Consider the following 11557-nt stretch of genomic DNA (forward strand, 5'->3'; position numbering starts at 1 on the left):
AACAACTTGCAGATGATTCACAAAGAGAACAATTGTTCAAGATTTTATAGGCTTAGTTTAAATACTTATCTTAAAACACTTTTTACCAAAATGGTTTCCTGATGGAGCAGGCTGCTGTATTCATACTTACTTCTGTTTTGTCCTCTTGCGTATGTATCAAATGCCAGTAGTTGTGGTGTAAGAATAATTTAAACCTACTTTTATGAGTGAGATCTGTTGTGAAAGATGCTGTTTCGGAGATTTGTAAGAGCTGGAATTTCTGCATAACTGAAACTTGTTTAATTCAAATAATATATTTGGGATTTGATGTATTGCAGATTCCTACCAGCTTTGGGTACAGTCTTTCTGACAACCACTATGGAGAAGATTGAAGAACAGTTTGCTAATCTGTGCATAGCAAAACGTTGTGCACTAACTGAAGACTCCACTTACTTACTGGATATAGATGTTTCAAAATCTGTTCTAGCAGAAAGCAACCACTTAGTTGCTGTTTCATGTTCCAATAAATCAATTAAAGTATATGATAGAGAAACATTACACTTGCTAAGGGAGTATAGTGGCCATCCTGGGTTACTTAATGGAGTCAGATTTGCTCATACAAGTGAGAATATGTTGTTTTCAGCATGCAGTGATGGCACAATAAAATGTTGGGATACTCGCTTAGCTACTCAGAAAACTATACAATTATTCAGTGGTTATCCTTCAAATGTTTTCATCAGCTTTGACATTAATTGCAGTGATCTTATAGTTTGTGCTGGGACAGAAAAAGTTGAAGACACATTCATGGTGTTTTGGGATGCAAGAAGTAATACAAACTATGCATGCACTGCTAAAGAGCCCTTAGGAACCTATTCAGAGACTCACGATGATGATATCACTAAAATATGCTTCCATCCTAACAAACCCAATTTGGTAGTGTCTGGATCAACTGACGGATTGGTTAATGTGTTTGATATTAACAAGGAAAATGAAGATGATGCTTTGATTGCAACTTGTAATTCAAATTCATCAGTAAGTTTTATTGGTTGGTCTGGGAAAGATTATAAACAGGTATATTGCATGACTCATACGGAAGGCTTTTGTTGGTGGGATCTTACTCAAATAGATAGTGAGGAACCAATGACATTGTTGCAGATTCCAGATGTCAGAGAAGTAGTCTTCACTGAAAATAGCAACTTAAACTATCTGATAGGTGGCTTGTACCATGAAAAGGCAGACAAATTGTTTGTTGTCGGTGGAACAGCTATGGGAAACATTCACCTAATAAACTGTGGCATTGATGGACTGAGCCTTGCGGGCACCCTTCATGGAGGGCATTCTGCTACAGTTCGCTCATTCTACTGGAACATGACAGATGAATCTTTGTTGACTGGTGGAGAGGATGCACAGCTGTTGCTATGGAAACCTGGAGCTATGGAAAGGTCCCTTGTAAAGAAGGCATCTATGAAAATTGTTTCCTCTGTTCAGCAGCGAGTGAGAGTTCACAGAAACTCTCTCAAAAGCAAGAAAAAGTAAAATTATGAAAAGGGGACTCTTAAATTTGTAGAGTTATTCACTGTTCCGAGCAATATATTTGGGGTGATGATTTATTAGCACTATGTGGCAAATATAATTTAGTATGTAAATTTTACCTAGAAATAACCCTCACTTTATCATGTGAATAACTTTTTTAAAAAAAGCAACTGATACTTATTAAAAGGGTAAACATTTACTTTGTATTCATTGAACGAAGTATGTCTTTAAATATTGTATATTTTTATATCATTGATTATATCAAATAAAAAATATTGGCACAGAGATCTTGGATTAGAATAAAAGCCTGCAACTTATATACTTTATATTATTGCCCACAGTGAAATGTTTTGGACATATTTTAAAAGATTTCAGATTTGTAGCCATCTTTTTCTTACAGATAATTTAATGAATGAAATTGCTAAATATATTAAAGACTTAGTTCTACTTACTAATTCTTAGAGGAAGTACTTATTGATGAAATAGAGAAAGGGTGTTGTTTTGCATGATTATCTCACTGTTTAATTACAAGTATATAAACAGTAGTTCACAAAACACACTTTATAGCAGGTGTGTGTGTTTGTCCTAGAAAATAGTAATACTTACTATATCTGAAGTACCTGTAGCCTTTTTTAGGCTTATGAAAAGTGTTTATAATTGACAATATTTGGGTGTTTTGATTAGAAAAAAAATCTCCAATCTAATGAAAATTGCAAGCTACCCCACGCTATCCTGGTAATATATCTTAATACTGACCTGGAAGACTTATAAAGACTAAGGAGGTATGTCAGTCTCAGTGGGTCATAGAAATTGATGCACATGATCTCCCGAATGCTCCATCTAGTCCACTACCTATTTTTGACATGCCATCCCACATGCCTCATAGGAAGATTCAGAAAAACTTTCAGAATATAGTTATGGAATAACCTGCCTATAGAGAGTTTCTTTTTAACCCCCTTTAGCTTCTGCCCTGCAATATATGCACATTAAGTAACTAGGCTCTTTACAGCACAAATACTACTCTCTGGACACCTCTCTAGGAGCAGTGAAGCAATGAGCAGGGCCGCCCAGAGGATTCCGGGGGCCTGGGATTCCGGGAGGTCCACCAGAGCCGTGCAGGCAGGGGGCCCCCCACGCGGCAAAATGTCTAGAGCTGGCCCTGTTCGGTGGCGGGGGGCTCTTTGTTCTGGGACCCGCCGCCGAAGTGCCCCGAAGACCCGCGGCGGAGGCCCCCCGTCGGCGAATTACCGCCGAAGCGGGACCCGCTGCCAAAGTGCAGCCCGCTTTTCGGCAGTAATTCGGTGGCAGGGGGCCCCCGCCGCGGGTCTTTGGGGCACTTCGGCGGCAGGTCCCTGAATGGAAGGGCCCCCCGCTGCCAAATTACCGCCGAAGACCGGGTTGCACTTCGGCGGCAGGTCCCGCTTCTGCGGTAATGCAATGGCGGGGGGTCCTTCCGCCCCGGAGTGAAAGGACTCCCCCGCCAGCGAAGACCAGGAGCGGAAGAAGCTCCGGGGCCCGGCCCCGCAAGAGTTTTCTGGTGCCCTCGAGCGAGTGAAGGACCCCGCTCCAGGTGCCCCGAAAAACTCTCGTGGGGGCCCCTGCAGAGCCCGGGGCCTGGGCCAAATTGCCCCTCTTGCCCCCCCCTCTGGGCGGCCCTGGCAATGAGATTTCAGGAATCTCACCAAACTGCTGTTGGGTGGTGTAAAAATTACCTTGTACCTCCTAAGGTGTTTGTCTCATTCTGCTGCACTGGCACTTTTGAACCTCTGTGCCTCTGACTCTGAAAGTTGCCTTTATTGTATTCTGCCCTCCCTAAGGTTGTAGTAACATTCATATCAAATGTATCAGTAAGTAATTACTCTAGATTTAACAGATAAGGACTATGCTTCAGTGAAGCGTAAACAAATGTAAGAATTGGTATTTTACAGGATAGAGAGAGCATGGAAATCAAAATGATTGTAAATTTAATACATAAGTACTTTGACAATATTTACAGACTGCATCTAAACTTGAAAATACCCTGTAGTTTGAAGTAAAAATGGTGTTTAATTCACTATGCATCATGGGTAATTTATTTTCAGCTGTACCACAATGTGTGGTTACTAGATGTTACAAACATACCTGGATTAATTTCCTGTGGAAATGAGTCCTCTCCAAATACACATGCATCAAGTTTCCTTCTCAGGGGATATTTAGCTTTATGCTCACTTCATATCTGTCCTTTGGTCATGATGAAGATGTGATTACATTGCATTTATTAGCACTAACTGTTCATTTGAAGGACACTTTCAACATCAATATCATGCTTCTTTCTGCTAGTAGTTTCCCCCACCATTTACCCATCCTGGATGGCTTGTTAGCCAAGGGCTCAGCTTTTTATTTGGACAGTTACTATGCAGACAGTTGCCTGAGTTGGCATTTGTTGTTAATATCTTTCTATGAGTTTTACACAGCTTTGGAATGACTCATCTGGTGGCAAGTGGGAGGAGGAGGCACAGCCAGCACACGCTGTGTCACAGCTTTGAACCGCCTCTGGACACTGCAGAATGGAGGGGAGCAGTCCAGACATAACAGAATTGTGGTAGTTGCTGCTACCAAAATGGAAAAGTTCTTACCTGATCATTTCAGGTAATGAAATGTAGGTTTCTGTATGCCTAAATGTAGGTTCCTACCAGAACACCTGTTTTCCCATTTAACGGTCACTGTCCCATTCCAGTGGCTCCCTACTAACATACACTTTTTGAAACTAATTTATCATTAGTATCAGTTTCTTAATGTATCCACTGGTTTTTAGAAATACATTTTGTACTTCATTTAAATGGCTTTCTTCTGACACATTCCTTAATATCAGAGGGGTAGCCGTGTTAGTCTGGATCTGTAAAAGCAGCAGAGTCCTGTGGCCTTATAGACTAACAGACGTATTGGAGCATGAGCTTTTGTGGGTGAATACCCACTTCGTCGGAAAGCTCATGCTCCAATACGTCTGTTAGTCTATAAGGTGCCACAGGACTCTTCGCTATTCCTTAATATGAATTTTAGTGGTGATTCTTACAAGATACCAATAATTAAAATTTCTGAAGAAGTCAAAATTTTATACTTTAAAAAGGGATACGAATACTTTCAAAATTGTTCTTGAAATGGGGTTAATGTTAATGCAACTAACCTGTGCTCTATTTATTAGCTAGTCTAATCTGTAAGAGCAGAGTAAAGTATTTCAGAGTCATTTTCCCACCCTGCATTGCCTAAGAACAATAGTTAACTTGAGAATATTTTCAGAGTCTAGAAAATATTCCTCATCAGAATTGGAATTCTTTTAAAGCAAGTCAAATGTTAAGGCTGGATCACTTGACATTGTTTGTTTTAGTTTATGCAGAAGCCCTAGCATTAGTCTAGCTTCTTATTTTGATTATTTTTCTGGTTCCAAGAAAAGACGTGTAAGCAATGGTTTACTCCACTGTAATCATAAACACTTGAGAGAGAACTGTGGCAGTGACAAAATTATGCAGGTAAAAGCCACAATGGAAGTGAATATATTTCACTTTAGCTCTGTGCTACAAACTACAGTCCTGCTTTTTTTAAAAAAAAAGTCTGTCTACTGTATGATATAAATCTCAAAAAATAATTCTGTTTTCAAAATTCCACTGAAATATTTTTATTTTCTTACAGTTGTCAGTTACTGAGAAAATACGCTTTTTCTGGAGTTAAAACTCCCCACTGGATGAAGCTAAATTAAATATTGCTAATGTTTTCAAGATAATAAGGATTTTTCAACAAATGGTACTTTAGCCTCATTTTGTGTTGTCTAACTGAACAGGATGTGATTTCCCTCTGGGTGGCTCTGAAATTGGAAAGTTCAGTACTGGTATTGATCTGTGCTGTTAAGTAAACCTCAGAAGCTTGTAGTGGTATGGACATATGTGAATATGGAGATATGCCTCTGCCAGATTCACTAAAGTTAGGAGGTTCCCATTGGGATAGGGATGATACCGTCAAAGCTAGGATCTCCATCTGGAATTCTGTCGTCTTCATCCGCTTCATCAGGTTGAGGATGGCTCTGACTCAACAAATAGGTTGAACAACAAATAGGTGGAGTAGAATCCTGAAAACCTTTTTTCTAAGGGAACTCCTTCCATTGTTCCTATGTCCATGAGCTGGGAGATCTCATTCCAGATCAGTTTGTGCTGGGCAGAATCACTATATAAAGGAGTCTGGATGAAGAAGGGATGGAGTGAAGCCTGTGGTTTGCTCACTTGTAACCCACGGGGCTAGCCTGCTATATTATATTTGTTTTTCTCTATTGGCTTGATCGATTATATTATTTTGGCTTATATTTTTGTATTGAGTAATTTCAGCAGACATTATTTCATTATATATGGCTGTAATGCAGAAAACCTATAGGCTTGTATCCTGTAAGATTAGCTAGAGCAAGTTATTGTAAATGGATTAACCTTTGGCATAGATAAATGGCCTACAGGTTACCCTTTTTGATTTTGGGGAATGGAATGTGTTTACTAAAATTCTGGGATACCAGTAACCACAAGGTACATCACAAGAACATGGAAGTAACGGTTCAGGCAAAGGTGATAGTTTCAAGAATGAGATAATTGGCATTAATATGTATAGATGTTATTAAAATGTAAGAATATACTAGCCTATAGAGTAAGTGTACCCTAAGATTTATGTGGCTGAGGAAATAAGATTTGGACATGGAAGATGGGCACTGACATGAATATTTAGGATAGTGCCAAGACCCTATTAGAGGGTAAACCAACATATGGAGCTACCTTCTTTTAGCTTCAAGTTCTCTTTTGTTTAGCTGTTAGCTCAGTTTTTGCAATATAGCTGAGTTACTCAACACTTGACCCTGATCTTGAGACTGAGGAACCTGGACCATCGGTCTCAGTTGGCATGTCATAGACGAGGCTGGTCCTTTGTCTCCCACTACCAGGTCCCCAAAGAAGGGTGTGAATATGCTAATCTAAGTAGCTGTTGTAAGGGATGGTACCAGAAGTCCCTATAGAACCGTATTACTTCTTTTTTATTGTGGTTTGAAACTTTGAAAACTTTTTCCTTTATTTTAATAAATCTCTCTAAAGCTTGGCTTTGTCCTCAGTGTGAATGTCCTTGCACACCCCGAGGGTCTGTACGAAGTATTGAACTCTCTACATTCTCTAATTCTGTAGCCTGATTTTGGAATAAGAAGCTAATTATCTTCTGGTCAAATCATTGGCAAGCCTATAATAAGCCAGCCCTCTAAAATTCAAGTTAACACTTATCCACATGTCTGTGGTCCACATGGACCATTCCTCCGAAAAGTGGAAAATTCTGTCATCTACAGTCAGGTCTGGGCAGAGGTACATTTGCTTGTTGTCACAGAATCATAGAAGTGTAAGACTGGAAGGGATCTCAAGCAGCCATCTAGTCCAGTCTCTTGCACTCAAGGCAAGACTATGTAACAACTAGACCATTCCTGACAGGTGTTTGTCTAACCTATTCTTAAAAACCTCCAATGATGGAGATTCCACAACCTCCCTAGGCAATGTATTCCAGTGCTTAACTACCCTGACAATTAGGATGTTTTTCCTAATGCCCAACCTAAACCTCCCTTGCTACAATTTCAGCCCATTGCTTCTTGACCTATCCTCAGAGGTTAACAAGAACAATTGTTCACTCTTCTTCTTGTAACAACCTTTTACGTATCTGAAGACTGTTAAGATGCGCCCTCCCCCCCCAATCTTCTCTTCTTCAGACTAAACAAACCCAACTTTTTCAATCTTTCCAAATAGGTCGTGTTTTCTAGACCTTTAATTACTTTTGTTGCTCTCCTCTGGACTTTTGCCAATTGTCCACATCTTTCCTGAAATGTGGCACCGTGAACTGGACACAATACTCCATTTGAGACTTTATCAGCACGGAGAAGAGCGGATGAATCACTTCTCATGTCTTTCTTTCAACACTCCTGCTAATACATCCCAGAATATTTGCCTTTTTTTTTTGGCAACAGTGTTGCCCTGTTGATTCACATTTAGCTTGTCATCCATTATAACCTCCAGATCCCACTTCTGCAGTACACCTTCCTAGGCAGTCATTTCCCAGTTTTGTATGTGTGCAGTTGATTGTTCCTTCCTAATTGGTGTACATTGCATTTGTCCTTAATGAATTTCATTCCATTTACTTCAGACCATTTTTTCAGTTTGTCCAGATCATTTTGAATTTTAATCCTGTCCTCCAAAGCACTTGCAACCCCTCCCCGCTTGGTATCATCTGCAAACTTTAGAAGTGTACTGACTATGCCAGCGTTTCTCAAACTGGGGTCCATGGGAAGAGTGGGGACATGGCACGCTCAAGGGAGGGATCATGTCTGGGGCTGCTGGTCCCACTGATCAACTTCTCCTGTTCCCTCCCAGTGCTCCAGCTGTTTTCTGGTGTATAGGAGGCACTGGGAGGGTGGGGTAGGGGGAGGAGAAGGAATGAGGCACATTGGGAGGGGGATGGGAAGAAGAGGGGCAGGGGTGGGGGAAGGGACGGGGTGGGGGCAGAATCTGGGGCTGAGTGTGGGAGACTTGGGGGTCCATGAAAAAATTTAAATCAAAATGGGGGTCCTCGGGTTGCTAAAGTTTGAGAACCGCTGCTCGATGCCATTATCTAAATCACTGATAAAGATATTGAACAGAACCGGACCCAGGACCGATCCCTGCAGGACTCTGCTTGCTGTGCCCTTCCAGCTTGACTGTGAACCACTGATTACTCTCTGGGAACAGTCTTCCAACCAGTTATGCCCCACCTCACAGTAGCTCCATCTAGGTTGTATTTCCTTAGTTTGTTTATGAGAAGGCCATGTGAGATGGTATCAAAAGCCTTATTAAAGTCAAGATATACCACATCTGCTGTTTCCCCACTATCCACAAGGCTTGTTCCACTGTCAAAAAAGGCTATTAGGTTGGTTTGACATGATTTGTTCTTGACAAATACATGCTGACTATTACTTATCACTAAGGCTGAGATTTTGTCATGGATATTTTTAGTCAAAGTCACAGACAGGTCACAGGCAAAACAGAAAAATTCACAGAAGCCGTGACCTGTCCCTAACTTTTACTAAAACTATCCCTGACAAAATGGGGATCTGTGGATTGCCACACTACTTCAAGTGGGGCAGCTATAGGGACATGGGGCTGCCTGTAGCAGCTGGAGGCTGCAGGGTACCCCTGCTGCCTGCAGCTCCGGATGTCCCCTGCTGCCTGCAGCTCCGGATGTCCCCTGCTGCTTGTGGGAGCTGAGCGCTCTGGGGTTCCCCACCACCCACAGAAGCCAGGAGCTTGGGTTCCTCTGCAGCAGCCCAGAGCTGCCCACCACCCCCAGCGACCGCAGTGGCCAGGAGCTCGAGGTTTCCCAGCCATCCCTGGTGGCCTGGAACTCGGGTTCCCCTGCCACCACCTGCTGGGAGTTTGGGGTTCCCCTGCAGTGCTGTCCCTAGTGGCAGGGAGCTTGGGGTTCTCTGCCACCACCCTCCAAGACCTAGGGGGGTCCCCTGCTGTGGCTGCAGGAAGCTGGGGGAAGTACCCAGCAGTTCCTGACCACCATAGGTTTAAGTCACAGAGGCCACTGGAAGTCACAGATTCCGTGACTTCTACGACCTCTGTGACTAAATTGCAGCCTTACCTTATCTTCTAGGTGTTTGCAAATTGATTGCTTGATTATTTGCCCATTATCTTTCCCCTACTGAAGTTAAGCTGATTAGTCTGTAATTCCCTGGGTTGTCTTTATTTCTCTTTTTCTAGATTAACAAGATATATTTGCCCTTTTGCAGTCTTCTGGCATCTTTCCCCTCTTCCATGAGTTTTGAAGATAATCGCTAATGGCTCAGATATCTCCTCAGTCAGCTCCTTGAGTATTCTAGGATGTTTTTGATCAGGCCCTGGCGCAGGGGTTGGCAACCTTTCAGAAGTGGTGTGCCGAGTCTTCATGTATTCACTCTAATTTAAGGTTTCGCATGCCAGTAATACATTTTAATATTTTTAGAAGATCTTTCTATGTCTATACTATATAACTGAACTATTGTATGTAAAGTAAATAAGGTTTTTAAAATGTTTAAGAAACTTCATTTAAAATTAAATTAAAATGCAGAGCCCCCCAGACTGGTGTCCAGGACCCGGGCAGTGTGAGTGCCACTGAAAATCAGCTCGCATGCTGCCTTTGGCATGCGTGCCATAGGTTGCCTACTCCTGCCCTGCGACTTGAAGACATATAAGAACACATGAACGTAAGAATGTCCATACTGGGTCAGACCAAAGGTCCATCCAGCCTAGTATCCTGTCTACCAACAGTGACCAATGCCAGGTGTCCCAGAGGGAGTGAACCTAACAGGTAATGATCAAGTGATCACTATCCTGCCATCCATTTCCACCCTCTGACAAACAGAGGCTAAGAACACCATTGCTTACCCGTTATGGCTAATAGTCATTAATGGACTTAACCTCCATGAATGTATCTAGTTCTCTTTTAAACCCTGTTATAGTCCCAGCCTTCAAAACCTCCTCAGGCAAGGAGTTCCATAGGTTGACTGTGCGCTGTGTGAAGAAGAACTTCCTTTTATTTGTTTTAAACCTGCTGCCCATTAATTTCATTTGGTGGCCCCTAGTTCTTATATTATGGGAACAAGTAAATAACTTTTCCTTATTCACTTTCTCCACACCATTCATGATTTTATATACCTCTATCATATCCCCCCTTAGTCTTCTTTTTTCCAAGCTGAAAAGTCCTAACCTATTTAATCTCTCCTCATATGGGACCGTTCCAAACTCTTAATCATTTTAGTTGCCGTTCTCTGAAACTTTTCTAATGCCAGCATATCTTTTTGGAGATGAGGGACCACATCTGTATGCAGCATTCAAGATGTGGGCGTATCATGGATTTATATAAGGGCAATAAGATATTTTCTGTCTTATTCGCTATCCTTTTTTTAAATGATTCCTAACATCCTGTTTGCTTTTTTATCTGCCACTGCACACTGCATGGACAGCTTCAGAGAACTATCCACGATGACTCCAAGATCTTTTTCCTGATTAGTTGTAGCTAAATTAGCCTGCATCATATTGTATGTATAGTTGGGGTTATTTTTTCCAATATGCATTACTTTACATTTATCCACATTAAATTTCATTTGCCATTTTGTTGACCAATCACTTAATTTTGTGAGATCTTTTTGAAGTTTTTCACAGTCTGCTTTGGTCTTAACTATCTTGAGCAGTTTAGTATCATCTGCAAACTTTGCCACCTCACTGTTTACCCCTTTCTCCAGACCATTTATGAATAAGTTGAATAGGACTGGTCCTAGGACTGACCCTTGGGGAACACCACTAGTTACCCGTCTCCATTCTGAAAATTTACCATTTATTCCTACCCTTTGTTCCCTGTCTTTTAACTAGTTCTCAATCCATGAAAGGATCTTCCCTCTTATTCCATGACAATTTAATTTACCTAAGAGCCTTTGGTGAGGGACCTTGTGAAAGGCTTTCTTGAAATCTAAGTACACTATGTCCACTGAATCCCCCTTGTCCACATGTTTGTTGCCCCTTCAAAGAACACTAGTAGATTAGTAAGACACAATTTCCCTTTACAGAAACCATGTTGACTTTTTCCCAACAATTTATGTTCTTCTATGTGTCTGACAATTTTATTTTTTACTATTGTTTCAACTAATTTGCCCGGTACTGATGTTAGACTTACTGGTCTGTAATTGCCGGCTTCACCTCTAGAGCCCTTTTTAAATATTGGCATTTAATTAGCTATCTTCCAGTCATGGGGTACAGAAGCCATTTTAAAGGACAGGTTACAAACTATAGTTAATAGTTCTGCAATTTCACATTTGAGTTCTTTCAGAACTCTTGAGTGAATGCCATCTGGTCCTGGTGATTTGTTACTGTTAAGTTTATCAATTAATTCCAAAACCTCCTCTAGTGACACTTCAATCTGTGACAGTTCCTCAGATTTGTCACCTACAAAGGATGGCTCAGGTTTGGGAATTTCCCTAACATCCTCAGCTGTG

The 11557-nt window shown here is 41.3% G+C and overlaps 1 protein-coding gene across 9 annotated transcripts in view; it reads left to right on the forward strand.

Annotated features, from left to right (window-relative positions):
* WDR89 (WD repeat domain 89) overlaps positions 1-2069 on the forward strand; it is an 88939-nt gene extending 86870 nt beyond the window's left edge. For all 9 annotated transcript variants that reach the window (XM_050952686.1, XM_050952685.1, XM_050952681.1 and 6 more), the window contains one exon: positions 318-2069. In XM_050952686.1, the coding sequence (XP_050808643.1) occupies positions 358-1515 (1158 nt within the window). In that variant the 5' untranslated portion in view covers positions 318-357 and the 3' untranslated portion in view covers positions 1516-2069. The remainder of the gene's footprint in view (positions 1-317) is intronic.
* The last annotated feature ends 9488 nt before the right edge of the window (positions 2070-11557 follow it).

This window comes from Gopherus flavomarginatus, chromosome 5 (assembly GCF_025201925.1).
Source record: "Gopherus flavomarginatus isolate rGopFla2 chromosome 5, rGopFla2.mat.asm, whole genome shotgun sequence".
Classification (NCBI taxonomy): domain Eukaryota; kingdom Metazoa; phylum Chordata; order Testudines; family Testudinidae; genus Gopherus; species Gopherus flavomarginatus.